The 20,630-nt window shown below is 48.1% G+C and overlaps 1 protein-coding gene across 2 annotated transcripts in view; it reads left to right on the forward strand.

Moving 5' to 3' along the window:
- Positions 1-794: 794 nt before the first annotated feature.
- The window catches only part of LOC141253090 (B- and T-lymphocyte attenuator-like), a 33,797-nt gene continuing 13,961 nt past the window's right edge, over positions 795-20,630 (forward strand). Inside the window, exons 1-2 of one of the 2 annotated variants that reach the window (XM_073670847.1) lie at positions 795-1,918; positions 11,820-12,146. In XM_073670847.1, the coding sequence (XP_073526948.1) occupies positions 1,837-1,918; positions 11,820-12,146 (409 nt within the window). In that variant the 5' untranslated portion in view covers positions 795-1,836. The remainder of the gene's footprint in view (positions 1,919-11,819; positions 12,147-20,630) is intronic. The other variant, XM_073670848.1, reaches the window with a different exon arrangement.

Below are 20,630 nucleotides of genomic sequence, written 5' to 3' on the forward strand. Positions count from 1 at the left end.
TGAGTCACTGTGGTGTGTTTGACACTGTTATAGGGCACTGTGCTCTGGTTGGCACTGGTATTGGTCACTGTGGTGTGGATTACAATGTTTTGGGGCACTGTTACTGTTCACTGTTGTGGTTGGCACTGTTATTGTTCACTGTTATGGTTAGCACTGTTATAGGGCACTATGCTGTGGTTGGCACTGCTATAGGGCACTGTGGTGTGGTTGGCAATATTATGGGGCACTGTGCTCTGGTTGGCACTAGTATTGGTCACTGTGGTGTGGTTGGCCATGTTTTGGGGCACTGTGGTGTGGTTGGCACTGTTATTGTTCACTGTTGTGGTTGGCACTGTTATTGGTCACTGTGGTGTGATTGTCACTGTTATAGGGCACTATGCTGTGGTTGGCACTGTTATGGGGCACTGTGGTTGCATTTTTACATTAACACTGTGATGTTTTAGATGCTGGTTTAGAAAATTCTAGATATATAATAGCTTTTTCTTTTTTAGAGCACCGTGTCTTGCATTTATAGGGCAATTTGATTAGGCTTGTGATAGTGCACTCTGATACTGTTATAGGGACTCTCTAACCGGACTTTGTATGGAGTACTATGATCCACATTTTATTGTGATTGTTAATGTTATTGGGTATTATGGTTGTCTTGTTATTGATGAGCCGTGGATGGCACTGTTATGGGGCACTGTGATTGGCACTGTTGTGAGGGAATATTGCTGCATTGTTATTAAGGAGCTGTGGATTTCACTATTATGAGGCTTTGTAGTTGGCACTGTTGTGGGGTATTGTGGCTGTCCTGTTATTGGGGAACTGTAAATGGCTCTCTTATGGGTCACTGTGGTTGACATTGTTGTATGATATTATGGTTGGCACTGTTGTACGGTATTGTGACTGAATTGTTATTGGGAACCAGTGATGGCACTGGTATGGGGCACTGTGGTTGGCACTGGTGTAGAGTTTTATGGCTGCATTGTTGTAGCGAGAGCTCTGGATGGCATTGTTATGGGGCACTATGGTGGGCACTGTTATAAGGTATTGTGGATGGCACTGTTGTTGGGGAGCCATGGATGGCACTCTTACAGGGTACTGGAGTTGGCACTGTCTTTCTGTGGCTGCACTGTTGCTGAGGAGCTGTGGATGGCACTCTTATGGGGCACTGCAGTTGGCACTGTGGTTTTGTGGCTGCACTTTTGTTGGGGAGCCATGTATGGCACTCTTATGGGGTACTGCAATTGGGACTGTGGTTTTGTCGCTGCACTGTTGTGGGGGAGCCATGCGTGGCACTCTTATAGGGTACTGCAGTTGGCACTGACGTTCTGTGGTGGCACTGTTGTTGAGGAGCTGTGAATGGCACTGTTATGGGACACTAGCTTTTGCTCTTTAGAAACATTATGATTGGCTTTGTTATAGTGCCCTGCCCCGGGGTTGGCACTGCAGTGGACCACCGTGGTAGCCTTTTATGGAGCCCTATGGCTGGCACTGTAATAGGGCACTGTAGATTTGCTATTATGGGGCACTGTTATTGTTGCACTATTGCATTATATAATAAATGATATATAATCAGAGTTATCGGAACATTTTATTGTGAATGTATCGTGCTCCACTTATACCTGTCCCATTTGCAAAAATTATGAGGCGTGATACTGTGCTAGTGAGTCTGTCGCTGTTCTTACAAACAGGAATTAGACCTTGGGGTAAGTTCTCTATAGATAGAACCTGGACGTCTACACAGGAGAAAGCAGAAGCTCAGCTATAACTATACACCCACAACAGTAAAACCAAAACTTGGGATCGGCAAGAGGCACAAAACTGCAAGGACTCGTTGAACTACACAGGACCATGGACACTCGCCTTCACGTCATGTGGATGGAATTTCTTGGGATTCTTGCTCTATTGCCTCTGACCTTTACCACCATAAACCGTAAGTCCAAGAGTTAATGATCATCTAGTTTGACTTAATTTAAAGGGATATTCCAGAGAATAGTTTATTCGTCCCTTGCATATACTTCTTAGCTATCAGTTTTGGAAAAACTCTTTTTTGCTTGAAGGATCTTCTAAAACGGGTAACCCATAGTGATCAGCTGTAATCTCTGTGGGGGGGGGGATCGAGGAGTAAAGTGTTTAATTTTCCTACAGCACCACCGCAGGAGAAATTAAGTATTACACTGTTCTCATTAAAATAGGTTGTCTATGTGAATCATGAAAATGTTGAGACCTCCCAAACAAGATGCTCCAAGAGCAGAGAATCTTACAGAGAAGGGCTGTGACTTCTAAGGTCTCTCCAGTTCTGCTACAATGTATCAGTGCAGGTAGAAATGAATCCATATGAGCAAACTCTCAGTTGTGGGATGTATAAGTGTGGCACACCCAGGGGTCTGGTTTCCACAGTAATAGCAGTATTACGTCTGTGAGCAGGTGGGAGGTCTCCTGGGCAGGAATCCTAAGCATGCCACACCTCCTGCCCAGTCCTGGGAGGGGAAGAACTTCCCCTACATAAACTGGGGCTGAGGCAGGGTTAGAGAGAGGAGTTCCAGACAGAGACGGAGTCTGGTCTGGACACGCAGAAACAGGGACAGATAGACATCAGGAGCTCTGTAGGAGCCAAGGAGAAGCGCCAGGGGCTGGAGCCGTGCAGAGCTCGCCCTGGGAGAAGGTACTAAAACCGGACACAGGAGTCCGAGGCTGTGGGGACTAAGATATACCCAGCAGCAGAATCCATCCGGCAGGGGATTCCAGGTCCTCTGGCCATAAAAGCCCGGAGGCTCAGTCACAACGAAGGGACCAGCACCGCCATCCCGGAGCGGAGGCTAACAGGAGGCCCCAGGTCACCAGCCATACGGGTGAGCACCACACGGTATACCCAGGGACGTGGGCTACTTGTAACCGCCGAAAGCAGGGTAGCCAGGAAGGGTACAGACTAACGGGAAGGCCTACAACTCCACCTGGCCAGGGGAACTCCGGCTTACTCGCAGACTAACCAGGCCCCAACTACTAGCCAGTACTCCCGGGGGAATTTGCCTTGTACCATCAGTAAAGGCCCTGAACTGTACCCTCGCGTCTCCGTGCTTCCTTGTCGCACCGTTAGTGCTGGGACATCCACACCATCACACCCAACATCACCCATATCCGCTGCCCTGAGGCCATACCTCTCCCGTTGGGGGTTATATCAACATTGCTGCACACCTATACCACCGGCCTCAGCGGTCTGCCCTGCAGCGGCGGTTTCATAACCGCATTCAACGGGTGGCGTAGTCGGACACTAATACCATCATACCAATAACTGCCACTTAGTTTGACCACCCTGGGCGCGGACCGGGTCACCGCCACACGAAGACTACTACCCCCATCGGATCCGGCTCCGGGTATCTCCCGCGCGCACGCGCGCCGCACTACAGCACTGGCCCAGGGGGTGAGTCAACTTTGGCGTAGTCGGCAGGATTACGTGCCTGCAACCACCGGGTACTGCGTGCCTGAAAAAAGAGACTTTTATACTTACCTGTGGTGAAGTTTCCCGCCGTCCGGAGTCGTTTCCCGCCATCTGGAGCCGATTCCCGCCATCCGACGCCATCTTCTGCCTTCTTCCCGCCATCCATGGAGTTTTCCCGCCATCGGACGCCATCTTCGGGACGCCGCACAGGAAGAAGAGGGGCGTGGACTCCGAAAGCCCGCGAGAACTGAAGCCCCGCCTCACGTCCGGACGTTGCGTAAGGTCCTGGAAGGAGCCCAGCAGACGCCGACGTCACAGGAGCGCGACGGAAGGTCCTCAACCCTGACGATCCACTGCGGAGCCGCGGCCTACGGAAGAGGATCATCGCAAGGTAGGCCACGGTCCACTAGGGGGGAGGAGGATGTCGGATACGGAGGAGAGCTTCACCGCCACAGCCGCCGCCAGCGCCACCGCTGCTGCGGTCATGCCTTTCACCATGCCCTATATCCCGGGGGCAGCCTGGCTACCCCAGTACTCAGGGGAGTCACATACCCTAAATGACTTCAGAGAAAGGCTGGATAGCCTCTTCCAGGTGTATCCCCTCACGGAGGCGCAAAAAGTGAGCATCCTGGTGGCCCAATTAATCGGGGCAGCCCAAAGGGAGGTAAAGTTCTGGCCACATGGGAGGAAGAGGACTGTCAGAGACATACTAACCCGGCTGAAAGACACATTTGACACCCGCACCTCAGCCGAAATAAAACTAAGATTTTATGGGTGCAAACAACGGGCACATGAGAGTATAAGAGACTATGCTCTAAACCTACAAGAGGCCCTGAGAGCCATTAAGCAGGCAGACCCTGACAGCGTGGGAAATGAAGATAAGCTGTTGACTGAACAATTCATTGAGGGTCTACTGTGCAATGCCCACCGGACCCAGTTGTGGGCAATGGCCTTACAGGACCCTGACCTGGACTTTGCACAGTTCAAGGACAGAGCCATCCGGGTGCTCCGAGAACCGGCACCAGGTGGCGCTGTGACCCACAGGCGCCCTGCTATCACTTATCACCAGGAGACGGCGCCCTTGTCTGCAGGGCCTGTGGGAGCTGATGCGCAGGCTTTAAACAGTGACCCGGCTACAGACCTGCACCATCAGGTCCAAGAGCTAACTAAAAGCGTTGCCGCGCTAACCTGAACTGTGCAGTCTTTACAGGTTTCTACTGCAGGGAAGATCGAGCTGGCATCCGGACCGGAGGACATCCCGTGGCGCCGACCAAGGAGGACCCCACCGGCCAGAGGAAGACCCAGCGATCGATACAACGAGGACGGACGACCTATTTGCCGCCGCTGCAATCAACCCGGACATGTGGCAAGGTACTGTCATTTAAACGGGCACAACCTGGGGTAGAGGGCCAACCCCCAGGCATAAGACCATCAGGCCCATCAAACTGGCGTGATAAATACGTAGGGGGACGTCCAATCTTGCCTGTGGTACTGGATGGCATTCCTATGAGTGCCCTACTAGACACTGGGTCACAGGTCACCACCATCCCGTACGTGCTCTTCAAGCAGTACTGGAATGATTCGGACATAACCCGCTACCCAGACGACGACCTGAGTATCATCGCCAGCAATGGTCAGCCCGTGCCGCAGGTGGGATTCAAGGAGGTGACCATTAAAATCGGTAAAGTCGAACTGGCGGCACAAGGACTGATTATAGTGGACATAGACCGTCATGAGAGTCACCCTAGAATCACCCTGGGAACCAATGTAATTGAAAATTGTCTTGCAGAGGTGATTCTCATTTTACAGCAGGTTGCCAAGAACGCCAGTTCCGGCCAGCAGCGTGTGCTCCAAAAAGAGATCCGGGCACTGATGAAGCGGCAACAGGTGGAACTATCTGGTGGTGAGATAGGTAGCGTGAGAATGTGTGACCCGTTCCCTATTGCCATGCCCCCAAAAAGTGAGATGATGATTTGGTGCCGGGCAGCTATTGGTCTAAGAGGTAGAGACTACCAAGCAATGGTAGAACCCGTCTACTCAGACAGTAGGCCCACCATTTTGACAGCACGGGGGGTGGTCGATGTACGCCATGGGAGGGTGCCCGTTCGCATCATAAATATCGGTGAGAGAGAAGTACACCTGCCCCGGTATGCCACGCTAGCTAAATTGTTCACCATAAACCAGAATTCTGTACAGGCCGTGGAACCCTTGCCTCCATCTCAACCAGAGGAAGGTAACGGCTCTAAGAAACCAGTGGAGGACTGGTGTCAGCAACTACATCTGGGTACTGACTCCACTCCCTCACACCAGAAACAAGGAGTCTATCGGGTGGTTCAAGAGTACGAGAGAGTGTTTAGTAAACACCCGTTAGACTTCGGGCGAGTAAAGGGGGTAGAACACCACATCCCCACGGGAGACCATCCTCCCATAAAGGAGAGATACCGACCCGTACCCCCTGCACACTACCAACACGCCAAGGGGATGCTTAGAGACATGAAGGAGGCTGGGGTAATCAGGGACAGCTGTAGCCCCTGGGCAGCTCCACTAGTCTTAGTGAAAAAGAAGGACAACACTATGAGAATGTGTGTAGACTACAGGAAGGTCAACCGTATCACACACAAAGATGCGAACCCGTTACCAAGGATAGAAGAGTCCTTAGCTGCATTAAAATCTGCTAACTTCTTCTCTACTTTGGATCTCACTAGCGGGTACTGGCAGGTTCCTGTAGCAGAGGCAGACCGGGAGAAGACCGCATTCACCACCCCGATGGGTCTCAGCGAATTTAACTGTATGCCGTTCGGGCTCTGCAACGCACCAGGAACCTTCCAACGGTTGATGGAATGCTGTCTGGGACACCGGAACTTCGAGACGGTCCTGTTATACCTGGACGATGTCATCGTCTATTCCAAGACCTACGAGGACCACCTGAAACACCTGGCAGAAGTGTTCGAAGCTCTGGCAAACTACGGCCTAAAGGTGAAACCCTCCAAGTGTCACCTCCTGAAACCAAAGGTGCAATACCTGGGACACGTGGTGAGTGCTGACGGAGTGGCTCCTGACCCTGATAAGATCACCGTGATTAAGGACTGGCCAAGACCCTCCAGCATAAAGGAAGTGCGGCAGTTCCTCGGGTTGGTAGGCTACTACCGAAGATTCATTCCCGGTTTCACCAAAATGGCAGCCCCTATGCAGGACCTCCTGATAGGTCAATCTCGAAAAGCCAAAAACCAGAAGCCGCCCTTCAGGTGGGAAAAGCTGGAAGAGGAGTCCTTTTGCCAGCTGAAGATGGCCCTCACGGGGGATGAAATCCTGGCATATCCAGACTACAGCCAGCCCTTTATCCTCCACACGGACGCAAGTAACATCGGGCTAGGAGCCGTGCTGTCCCAGATCCAGCAAGGAAAAGAACGAGTAATCGCTTACGCTAGCCGAAAGCTACGACCCACCGAGAGGAACCCTGAGAATTATAGCTCATTCAAGCTGGAGTTCCTGGCAGTAGTGTGGGCAGTGACCGAACGTTTCAAGCATTACCTTGCCTCCTCCAAATTCATCGTGTACACGGATAACAACCCATTGACACACCTGGACACTGCAAGGCTCGGTGCTCTGGAACAGAGATGGATGGCTTGCCTGTCCAACTTTGAATTCACCATCAAATACCGGGCAGGACGCTCAAATGCCAACGCGGATGCCCTGTCTAGAATGCCAAACTTACCGGACGTAGGGGAAGATCCAGAAGATCTGGAAGAAGTTGAGCTCCCTGCGTTCCACCGTCATGGGATTACCCTGTATTCCCACCGTGTGAAGGACAGGCGCTCCGCGACGTTCAATCCCTTGCCCCACTACAACTGGGCGGAGACGCAAGACAGTGATCCTGCAGTCCGTCTGGTGAAGGAAATGCTGACCCAAGCCGATGCCAGAGGAGACTAAGCAACTGTGGAAGGAGAAAAGTAGGCTGTTCCTCTACAGGGAGAAGTTGTGCCGGAGAATGGTTAACTCTCGAACACATGAGTTGACCTGGCAGGTAGTGGTCCCCAGACGAGACGCGGCTATGATTCTGGAGGCGTACCACAACGGAGCAGGACATTTCGGGTGGAAGAAGCTGGAGTTCTTATTGCGTGAACGGTTCTACTGGGTAGGCATGAGAGGAGCCATCGAGAGGTGGTGCAGAGACTGTGGACCGTGCCACCTAAGAAGGAAGGACCGTGCCAGCCAGAAGACTCCCTTGCAGCCCATCATCACCCGACAGCCACTGGAACTGGTAGCCCTGGACCATGTGAAACTGGCTCCAAGCAGATCTGGGTATGTCTACGCCCTCACAATCGTAGATCATTACTCCCGGTTCCTGGTGGTGGTCCCGGTCAAGGACTTAACGGCTCAAACAGCAGCTAGAGCCTTCCAGCAGCACTTCTGCCGTCCACACAGGTACCCGGACCAAGTGCTGACAGACCAAGGGCCAGCCTTCGAAGCGGAAGTCTTCCAGGAGTTCTGCAACCTGTATGGCTGCACGAAGATAAGAACAACGCCCTATCACCCACAAACTAATGGACTCTGCGAGAAGATGAACCAGGTGGTGATAGACCTCCTGAAAACATTGCCCCTGGAAGAACGCAGTCTGTGGCCTGAGAAGCTGCCTGATCTGGTGGACCTATACAACCACATCCCTGTAGGTTCTACCAACTGTACCCCGGCTTACCTAATGAGAGCGAGGCCTGGTAAGCTGCCTATCGACCTGGATATGGGAGTCCTGACGCCCGAGGACACCTCGCCAGAGGCAGACTGGGATACAGGACGGCAGCAGCAGTATCGGAAAGTGCAGGAGAGCGTGGAGCGAAGTCTGTCTCAAGCTAGAGAAAGGCAAGAGAGGGCTTATAATCAGTATGCTCCCGCTGTTCCCCTGGTACCTGGAGAGCAGGTCTTGAAGAGGAAAAGACGGCTCCACAAGTTGGACGACCAGTGGGAGAAGGACCCTTACACCGTACTGCCATCAAGCCATGAGAACCCAAAGATTTGCGTGATCAGTAAGGATGGAGGAGAAACCACAGCCGTTGTCTCCAGAGACCACCTGAAGAAGTGTCCCGAGCAGCTGCAAAACCCTGAAGAAGAAGATCAAGAAAACCCTCGACCCGCAGAGGAAAGGGAAGAAATGATCAGGACTGTACTCGGAGACTTCCCCTGGTCTTGGACACAAGTAAACGGTGCTGTCGTGGTACCCGTCCTCACCTTTCTCCAGCCAGCCCCGCAAGTGCCTACAGAGGAACCAGTAGAGCTGGAAGAGCAGCCGGCCCAAGAGGCAGAAGAGTCCACGCCAGCAGTACAGGAGGATCAACCCTCTGCTAGTAGTGAACCTGCCGTGCCCCTAGTGAGCCAAAGAGTGTGCAGAAAGCTGCCCAGCCTGCCCATAACACCTCCTACACCCTGTAGTGCAGGACCAGTTAGTGAGCTCCGTAGGTCCACTAGGGTTACCAGAGGCCAGATGCCCGTACGTTGGAGAATCTAAGTTGGCTAGTTGCTTTAACTATTTTATGTTTACCTGTTTTGTTGTAGCCGTTGCTAATTATGTTTTTCAGTTACAGATTTCTTTATATGGACTGACAGGTTATGGACAGTGAGTAACCGGAACTCTGTTGTAAATATGTTTGGAGCGTAACCCAGGAATGGACTAAAGACTGTTAAAGACTCGGGGCAGGACAGACCCCTACCTGGTTACGGCTCCCTGTTCTTTGGTGAAATGGACACCCTTATTGCTTCCCGGTTACGGACACGCCGTGACCATCTCATGTATTTAATTGTTATTGTTTATACTCTGTTATGTTTTAAAAAAAATAAATAAATAATATGTTTAGTCCGGGAGTACTAAATTTCACTAGGGGGGAATGTGGCACACCCAGGGGTCTGGTTTCCACAGTAATAGCAGTATTACGTCTGTGAGCGGGTGGGAGGTCTCCTGGGCAGGAATCCTAAGCATGCCACACCTCCTGCCCAGTCCTGGGAGGGGAAGAACTTCCCCTACATAAACTGGGGCTGAGGCAGGGTTAGAGAGAGGAGTTCCAGACAGAGACGGAGTCTGGTCTGGACACGCAGAAACAGGGACAGATAGACATCAGGAGCTCTGTAGGAGCCAAGGAGAAGCGCCAGGGGCTGGAGCCGTGCAGAGCTCGCCCTGGGAGAAGGTACTTAAACCGGACACAGGAGTCCGAGGCTGTGGGGACTAAGATATACCCAGCAGCAGAATCCATCCGGCAGGGGATTCCAGGTCCTCTGGCCATAAAAGCCCGGAGGCTCAGTCACAACGAAGGGACCAGCACCGCCATCCCGGAGCGGAGGCTAACAGGAGGCCCCAGGTCACCAGCCATACGGGTGAGCACCACACGGTATACCCAGGGACGTGGGCTACTTGTAACCGCCGAAAGCAGGGTAGCCAGGAAGGGTACAGACTAACGGGAAGGCCTACAACTCCACCTGGCCAGGGGAACTCCGGCTTACTCGCAGACTAACCAGGCCCCAACTACTAGCCAGTACTCCCGGGGGAATTTGCCTTGTACCATCAGTAAAGGCCCTGAACTGTACCCTCGCGTCTCCGTGCTTCCTTGTCGCACCGTTAGTGCTGGGACATCCACACCATCACACCCAACATCACCCATATCCGCTGCCCTGAGGCCATACCTCTCCCGTTGGGGGTTATATCAACATTGCTGCACACCTATACTACCGGCCTCAGCGGTCTGCCCTGCAGCGGCGGTTTCATAACCGCATTCAACGGGTGGCGTAGTCGGACACTAATACCATCATACCAATAACTGCCACTTAGTTTGACCACCCTGGGCGCGGACCGGGTCACCGCCACACGAAGACTACTACCCCCATCGGATCCGGCTCCGGGTATCTCCCGCGCGCACGCGCGCCGCACTACAGCACTGGCCCAGGGGGTGAGTCATAAGATCTTCAGGCACTGATTTGTGAAGAAGAATGTTCCCATTCCCATAGCTGCCATTTTGGTCCTCCTGGGAAGACCAGCCACAGTCTGAACTTCATAAGAGAATATTATTTTATCTTTATACTGTAATAGTGTAATTTTGCAGTATATAAAACAAGCAATGGCAGCTTCAAGTCCCCTAACAAGACTAAAAAAAAAAAAAAAAAGTAAAAAATACTGTGGAAAGTTTAAATCCCTCCCACCCTTTTTTCCCTTTAAAAATAAAATACAAAAAAAATACGAAATAAAAATAAATAAATAAAAAATATATATATTTGGTATTGCCACATCTGTATACGTTTGATCTATCAAAATATGAAATGAATTAACTCGTACAGTAAACGCCATAAAGAAAAAAAAAAATCCAGATGCCAGATTTTCAATTGTTTTTGGCCTCCTGGAGGCTGCACCTTCTTAAAAAAAATACATGATCAAAATGGTAAAAACAAAAACTATAGAGTTCCTACAAAAAAAAACAAGAGTCCTCACACAGCTCCATTGACGGATTAATAAAAAAAAAGTTATGAATTTAAGAAAATGGAGACACAAAACTTTTTTTTTTGCAACTTTCCAAATTTTCATGTGACAGCTCCCTGCCTTCGATGCAGGTCCGTGAAGTTTTTTTTTGTAATAAAATGCAATAAGAGGCAATCAAAACATTGTATCTACCCCAAAATGGTATCAGTAGAAACATCAACTCAGGGCCCAAAAAAAATAAGCCGTCACCCAGCCCCAGATCCTGAAAAATGAAAAAGTTACGGTTCTCGGAAAATGGCGACAAAAGCAAATATCTTTTTTCCTTACAAAATTCCAAATTTTCCCAAATTATTTTTCTTCCCATGTCCGAATTTTTTTTTCACCACTTAAATAAAAAACAAAATAAAACTATTCATGTTTGGTATCTGCGTACTCGTACTGACCTGGAGAATCATATTACTAGGTCTTTTTTTATCATATAGTGACCATGTTTAATAAAAAAAAAAAAAAAAAAAAATTGAGGAATTGCAATTTTTTTTTGCAATTTCACCGCACTTTTTTTTCCCCAGTACACTATGTGGTATGTAACAAATCACCAATTTTCTAAATAAATCTATTTCTAAAGGTGCTATTGACATGAAATTCTCACCACATGTATGTAACAACCCATCCAATCCACACAGGCAAATAAATCATTATAGATGTCCATAAATTATGTGTAATAATGAGAAATGATAGGGAAAAAGTATTGAACACGCTTACTGAAATTCTATTAATACTGTGTACAAAAGCCTTTGTTGGTGATGAACTTTCAAGATGTATGGAGAAACTAGTCGCAGGCATTGCTCAGGTGTGATTTTGTCCCATTCTTCCACACATACACCCATGGCGTGTTCAATACTTATTTCTCCCACTGTATATACTGATATATTATTTTTATAGAAAATGGATCTTCCTGCGTACCATCACTAAATATCCCACCAAACACACAGTCTAGTATCACAGAAGAACAGGCTTTAATACTAAGATGTCCGGTCCGGTCCTGCTCCAAGGAATTACCCAATGTGACCTGGTGTAGGACAGAAGAAGGCGGCTGCGGGGCTGTGACATCTGGACGGGGAGTTTTCTATGAATGGGAAGACAACATGTATGTGCTGAAATTGGTGGCGGCACATAGGAATGACACCGGGCACTACCGATGTTCAGCAGAATATGGAGGATGGCGGATAACCGGGAATGTCATCATTGTCACTGTCATAGGAGCAAACGGTAAGACGTATAAAGGGGAGCCTGGTTTATCCGGAAGGGCAGGGTCTGGTCTCCATAGGAGCTTATCTATACTACAGACCTAGAGTAATGCAGTACATAATACAAATGATCAGATAATCGACGGTTCAGGTCTCCCAGAGAGACTAAAAAATGAATTGAAATATGCTAAAAAAAATAAATAAAAATGAAAAATATTAGAAAAAGAACAAAAATTTTCCCCATCCAAATTATTATTTTTTTTTTAAAAGCATATTAGGATTTGTTGTGTCTGTAAAAGTCCGATCTATCAGCATATTAAATTATCTAACAAAAAAAAATAGAAATGCCACAATTTCCTTTCTTTGTTTGACGCACAGCAAATCGATCAAAATAATATATCTACCACCAAATGGTGGCAATAAAAACTACAGATCATCAAGCCAAAAAAAAATAAAGTTACAGAAACAATTTTTTTTTTATTTGCAAAAGTTCAGAACTTTTTATAGTAAATCTTGTCAGCAGGTTTTTGCTATTTAATCTAAGAGCAGTATAATGTAGGGGATAGAGACAGTGATTCCAGTGATGTGTCGCTTATTAGGCTGCGTGCCGTAGTTTCAATAAAATCGGTGTTTAATCCGCAGGACTAGTTGTCATGTGTAAGCCAGTCCAGCTAATCTGTGTAACCCCGCCCCCACTACCGATTGGCAGTATACGCAGGAAGATGTCACATGGTCCTCTTTGATAGGTCATGTGAGTAACACACAGGTGCTCTGGTGTAGATCCGTAGATGGAAAATGACAGAGACAGCGGCACGCACAGCGCACCGCGCAAATTTTTCCCTTATGTACAGCACTATACATAATAGAGCAGGGGTGGGAGATTAAGTTTCACAAGGGGCCACATGAGAGACCGTGACTGTTGTGGAGGCTGAACCGATAGGCTGAAATTATTTCTGCTCAATATTAATATTGCCTTATTAATTATCATTATTTTTTTATATTAATTGTATGACTTAATTCTGAGCAGAATTAAGTATGCTGACATCCCTCTGTATACATAGAATGTATAGTTATCCTCTATAGAAATGTTATCCCCCTCATTCCAAAGATCATATATAACCTACAGAGGCCAAAAAAAGAGGCAATGGCACTAATTTTTACAAAATAGTATCAAAATGTATTACAAAGCAATGGTATACCTAACCGGCAGCCACAATGGATGATATACAAATATTCATGGACAAAGAACAGTAAAAACTAAATACCCCCATATCACTTTTTTTTTTACACAGGGCCCTGTAGGTTTGGATTTCTTTTTCCTTTAATAATAAAGACCTTCAGTTAAAAACTGCATTTTGTGTTTTCTTTGTTTAATAATTAAATTTGTTTTGTGATCTGAAACATTTAAGTGTGACGAACATGAAAAAGAAAAAGAGATCAGGAAGGGGGCAAACACTTTTTCACACCACTGAATATAGACCCTTTATGGCCTGAACAGTTGTGTACTTAGCTTAATGGCATCTTCTTCCTAAGCGTTTCTCCCCTCTTCTGGTCATTCAGGGATTTATCAGGGAATTCCTTCAATCAGGACAAGAAAAGGAGACTATAAGCCTAACTGCAATGAGAATAACAGCTCACAGGTCCAGGCAATATGCCCCCACATAGCCCCCTACATACAATATGAGCCCCCACACAGTCCCCCTATATACAGTATGAGCCCCCACGTAGCCCCCTACATACAATATGAGCCCCCACGCAGTTTCCCTATATACAGTATGAGCCCCCACATAGCCCCCTACATACAATATGAGCCCCCCCACAGTCCCCTATATACAGTATGAGCCCCCACATAGCCCCCTACATATAATATGAGCCCCCACACAGTCCCCCTATATACAGTATGAGCCCCCACGTAGCCCCCTACATACAGTATGAACCCCCACGTAGCCCCCTACATACAATATGAGCCCCCACACAGTCCCCCTATATACAGTTTGAGCCCCCACATAGCCCCCTACATACAATATGAGCCCCCACGCAGTCTCCCTATATACAGTATGAGCCCCCACATAGCCCCCTACATACAATATGAGCCCCCACACAGTCCCCCTATATACAGTATGAGCCCCCACATAGCCCCTACATACAATATGAGCCCCCACATAGTCCCCCTATATACAGTATGAGCCCCCACGTAGCCCCCTACATACAATATGAGCCCCCACACAGTCCCCTATATACAGTATGAACCCCCACGTAGCCCCCTACATACAATATGAGCCACCACACAGTCCCCCTATATACAGTATGAGCCCCAACGTAGCCACCTACATACAATATGAGCCCCCACACAGTCCCCCTATATACAGTATGAACCCCCACGTAGCCCCTACATACAATATGAGCCCACACACAGTCCCCCTATATACAGTATGAGCCCCCATGTAACCCCCTACATACAATATGAGCCCCCACACAGCCCCCCTATATACAGTATGAGCCCCCATGTAGCCACCTACATACAATATGAGCCCCCACACAGTCCCCCTATATACAGTATGAACCCCCACATAGCCCCCTACATACAATATGAGCACCCACACACTCCTCCTATATACAGTATAAGTCCACACATAGCCCCTACATACAATATGAGTAAACAGAGCCCCCTACATACAGTATGAACCCTCACATAGCCCCCAATATACAGTATGAGCCCCCACATAGCTACCTAGATACATTATGAGCCCCTACATACAATATGAGCCCCCACATAGCTACCTAGATACAGTATGAGCCCCCACATAGCCCCTACACACAATATGAGCCCCCACACAGTCCCCCTATATACAGTATGATCCCCCACATAGCCCCCTATATACAATATAAGTCCACACACAGCCCCCTACATACAGTATGAACCCTCACATAGCCCCTACATACAATATGAGCCCCCACACAGCCCCCTATATACAGTATGAGCCCCCACATAGCTACCTAGATACATTATGAGCCCCTACATATCCCCCTACATACAGTATGAGCCCCTACATAGCCCTCTACACACAATATGAGCAACCACAGAGTCCCCCTACATACAGTATGAACCCTCACATAGCCCCCAATATATAGTATGATCCCCCACATAGCTACATACATACGAGACCCCACATAGCCCCTAGATATAGTATGAGCCACCATATAGCCTCCTATACACAATATGAGCTCGCACATAGCCTCCTAGATACAGTATGAGACCCCGCATAGCCTCCTATATACAGTATGAGTCCCCACATAGCCTCCTAGATACAGTATGAGCTCCCACATAGCCTCCTATATAGAGTATGAGCCCCCACATGGCCTCCTAGATACAGTATGAGCCCCCGCATAGTCTCCTAGATACACTATGAGCCCCACATAGCCTCCTAGATACAGTATGAGCTCCCACATAGCTCCCTAGATACAGTATGAGCCCACACACAGCCCCCTACATATGTTATGAATACTCACATAGCCTCCCCATATACAGTATGACCTCCACATAGATACTTAGATACAGCATGAGCCCCCACATAGCCTCCTAGATACACAAAAAAAAAAAAAAGTCCAGCCACAGACATTCAAATCAGAATCTGTGTGTTAAAACTTCATGTTTCTTAGAATTCCTTTAAAATCACGCTGTTAAAATTGTATATCCAGTGTGTGACACCTTCGCCCTCGCCGGGTCGGTGTAGGTGTTATGGGGGATGCAGTCGTGGCCTGGACCCGTTCCGTTGTAGATCCAGGGGATTACGCGTTTCGATTAAAAATGTTCTTAGTCATAACCATGTCTGTGATCAGTACAAAAGCAGAGTTGAATAAAAAAAGGGGAGGAAAAGGAATAAGATGAGCAATTAATCAAGTAGACGAGACAATTATGCTAATAAACCAAACAAATGTCATAGGTGTAAAAGCATTAATTCAATAATAATACGTGATATCCGTTCTCTTACTCAATCCGGAAGGGACTCCGCAATTAAACTTGAAAATATATTGTGCTTCTCTAAAATGCAATCCTTTATCTCTATCCGCGCCTCGATCACTGGTGAGAACCTCCATGGACAGACAGAAGATGGTGAGAAGCTCCTGATAGAGCTCTTGTTGTAACATTTTCAGCATCGTACATATGTTCTGCGATTCTGGTCCTGAGAGGTCGTGTGCACGTGATGACATAAACCACATAGGCTGTACTGCAATTAATAACCGTGCGGTTCCTATGTGTGTATGGAGCAGCTGGGGCTTTAATGTCCTTAGAATTATCCATGTATGGACATAAGCCGCGCTGTCGTCTGCCTCATTTGTATGAACCGGACACAGATAACCAGTTACGTTTTGCTTTAGTTTGATCAGAAGGTGATGTCATGTTGCCAATAGCAATTCCTCTCCTGGATACAAAATTGACTCCTTTTTCTAGCAGTTTTTTCAAGGTGTCATCTACTATATAATTGTCTTATCCCGTCTGTCTGTCTGTCTGTCTGTCTGTCTGTCTGTCTGTCTGTCTGTCTGTCTGTCTGTCTGTCTGTCTGTCTTTCTGTCTGTCTGTCTGTCCTGGAAATCCCGCGTCGCTCATTGGTCCGGCAGCGGCCAATCAGCGCCGCAGGATTTCTGAAAAAAGATGGCGGCTGTTAGCGGCTCATCTGGCGGACGAAGGTTAGCGGCGATGCAGCGGGGAGATGAGCGGCGCTAGCAGCACAACTACCCCGACCGGCGCTGCTGACCTCCATGCGGCTAACGTCGGAAGATCAGCGACTTGGCCCGCTGATCTCCCGACAGCAAGTGTGAACGGAGGACCGGGGAGTGGCGCCGCTGGTCGGGATGCTTCTGCTGCGAGCAGCCGCTCATCTCCCGGCTTCTCGCAGCAGAAGGAGCCGCACAGGCAGCGCCGCTCCCCGGTCCTCGCTAATACGGAGCCGCACAAGCAGCGCCGCTCCCGGGCCCACACTAATACGACGCTGATTGGTCGCGGTGGCCGGCCGCGACCAATCAGCTAGATGGGCGGCAAATTTAAACGCCGCTCTGCTGATTGGTCGCGGTGGCCGGCCGACCGCGACCAATCAGCGAGATAGGCGGGAAATTTAAACGCCGCTCTGCTGATTGGTCGCGGCCGGCCACCGCGACCAATGAACGAGATGGGCGGCAAATTTAAAAGCCGCTCTGCTGATTAATCACGGCCGGCCACCGCGACCAATCAGCTAGATGGCCGGCAAATTTAAAAGCCGCTCTGCTGATTAATCACGGCCGGCCACCGCGACCAATCAGCTAGATGGCCGGCAAATTTAAAAGCCGCTCTGCTGATTAATCACGGCCGGCCACCGCGACCAATGAGCGAGATGGGCGGCAAATTTAAACGCCGCTCTGCTGATTGGTCGCGGTGGCCAGCCGGCCGCAACCAATCAGCGAGATGGGCGGCAAATTTAAACGCCGCTGTGCTGATTGGTCGCGGTGGCCGGCCGTGACCAATGAGCGAGATGGCCGGCAAATTTAAACGCCGTTCTGCTGATTGGTCGCGGCCAGCTACCTCGACCAATCAGTGAGATGGGCGGCAAATTTAAACGCCGCTCTGCTGATTGGTCGCAGCCGGCCATCGCGACCAATCAGCGTGATGGCCGGCAAATTTAAACGCCGCTCTGCTGATTGGTCGCGGTGGCCGGCCGCGACCAATGATCGAGATGGGCGGCAAATTTAAACGCTGTTCTGCTGATTGGTCGCGGTCGCCGGCCGCGACCAATCAGCGATACAGGCTGCAAATTTAAACGTCGCTCTGCTGATTGGTCGCGGTCGCCGGCCGCGACCAATCAGCGATATAGGCTGCAAATGTAAACGCCGCTCTGCTGATTGGTCGCGGTGGCCGACCGCGACCAATCAGCGAGATGGGCGGCACATTTAAACGCCACTCTGCTGATTGGTCGCGGCCGGCCACCGCGACCAATCAGCGAGATTGGCGCCAAACTTAAACAACGCTCTGCTGATTGGTCGCGGCCGCCGGCGACCGCTACCAATCAGCGATTTTGGCGCCAAATTTAAACACCACTCTGCTCATTGTTCCCGGCCGGCTGAGACCAATCAGCGAGATTGCCGGCAAATTTAAACAACGCTCGGCTGATTGGTCACTAACACAGTTCGCTAATTGGTCGCGGCCGCCACCCGCCACCGATATTCCCGCCAAATTTAAACACCGTTTTGCTGATTAGTCGCGGTTGCCGGCCGCGACCAATCAGCGATTTTGGCGCCAAATTTAAACAACGTTCTGCTGATTGCGCCCGGTCGGCCGCATACCTATTCTAGAATACCCGATGCGTTAGAATCGGGCCACCATCTAGTCAGCATATAATACTGGAAGGTATTTCTTAATCACATCAGTCACTTGGTGACAATTACTGCTATATGTAGTGGAGAAGGTTAGGCAGATTTTCTCGTGCAGTTTTTTTCTGCTGTAAGTATTCTGCTCTGCTTTTACTATCAGCTTTAATTTTTGCCCTTTCGAGCACATTAGTTGAATAGCCACGGTTTTTAAATCTACGGTCAATAATGGTGCACTCCTTCAAAAAATCTTCTCTGTTAGTACAACATCTTTTGGCTCGAATATATTCTCCTGTTGGAACATTATTCACACCATGCCTGGGATGGCAGCTGTCAGCATTCAATACAGAATTCCTAGCAGTAGGTTTGCGAAATAAGGAGCAATCAATTTTACCAGTTATAAATTGACCCTTTTAGGTTGATATCCGAATATGAAATCGTCTCCTTTTCATGTTGGAAGGTGAAAAAAAATATTAAACAGATTATTGTTAATATATTGAACAAAACCATAAACTGACTCACCGGAACCGGACCATATTATTACTAAACCATCATCTATATATCTCATGTAGCAATGTAGAGAAGATTGAAATGGATTCAGTTCTCAATAAATATAGTTGTCCTCCCACCAATTCATAAAAATAACAGCAATAGAGGGGGAAAATTTTGCCCCCCATAGAACAACCTTGCTGTTGTAGGAAAAACCTGTCTGAAAATTTGAAGTAATTATTTTTCAGCAAAAACCAAGTAGCATCTAATATAAAATCTTGCAAGCTCGTGCTATATTTGGAATATCTCTCCATATAAATGCGTATCGCATAGAGGGCTAAAGTGTGTGGAATCATAGAATATAGTGCGTTTACGTCACATGTAAGCCAGCTATTATTGATTGTCCATTCCAAACCATTCATGATATTTAGCACATGCTTAGAATCCTGGACAAAACTGGGAGAGCATCGCGTCAAAGGTTGAAGTCTCTCATCAATCCATGTTCAGACAAAGAGTCAATGCCTGAAACAATCGGTCACATTGGGGGTGGAAATGTCCCTTTATGTAGTTTAATTGCGGAGTCCCTTCCGGATTGAGTAAGAGAACGGATATCACGTATTATTATTGAATTAATGCTTTTACACCTATGACATTTGTTTGGTTTATTAGCATAATTGTCTCATCTACATGACTAATTGCTCACCTTATTCCTTTTCCTCCCCTTTTTTATTCAACTCTGCTTTTGTACTGATCACAGACATGGTTATGACTAAGAACATTTTTAATCGAAACGCGTAATCCCCTGGATCTACAATTTTAACAGCGTGATTTTAAAGGCATTCTAATAAACATGAAGTTTTAACACACAGATTCTGACTACCACAGCCGCCTTATCCGAGCACCATCCTGGAGTCCACACCCAAAGCCACAGGAATTCATCTAATGGTGAGCTGAAAAAATACTTTTCCCCCTAGATACAGTATGAGCCCCACATAGCTACTTAGATACAATATGAGCCCCCACATAGCCCCCTAGATACAGTATGAGCCCTCACATAGCCCCTTATACACAGTATGAACCCCCCCACATAGCAACTTATATACAGTATGAGGCCCCACATAGCCCCTTAGATACAGTATGAGCCCTCACATAGCCCCTTATACACAGTATGAACCCCCCCACATAGCAACTTATATACAGTATGAGGCCCCACATAGCCTCCTATATACTGTATGAGCTCTTATAGCTCACTATATACAGGGTGGGCCATTTATATGGATACACCTAAATTAAAGGGGAATGGTTGGTGATATCAACTTCCTGTTTGTGGCACATTAGTATATGGGAGGGGGAAAACTTTTCCAGGTGGGTGGTGACCATGGCGGCCATTTTGAAGTTGGCCATTTCGGGTCCAACTTTATTGTTTTCAATGGGAAGAGGGTCATGTGACACATCAAACTTATTGAGAATTTCATAAGAAAAACAATGGTGTGCTTGGTTTTAACGTAAATTTATTCTTTCATGAGTTTTTTACAAGTTTATGACCACTTATAAAATGTGTTCAAAGTGCTGCCATTGTTTTTCTTATGAAATTCTCAATAAGTTTGATGTGTCACATTACCCTCTTCCCATTGAAAACAATAAAGTTGGATCCAAAATGGCCAACTTCAAAATGGCC

This window comes from Phyllobates terribilis, unplaced genomic scaffold (assembly GCF_046119375.1).
Source record: "Phyllobates terribilis strain yellow unplaced genomic scaffold, ASM4611937v1 Scaffold_2__4_contigs__length_985480577, whole genome shotgun sequence".
In the NCBI taxonomy this organism is placed as follows: Eukaryota; Metazoa; Chordata; class Amphibia; order Anura; family Dendrobatidae; genus Phyllobates; species Phyllobates terribilis.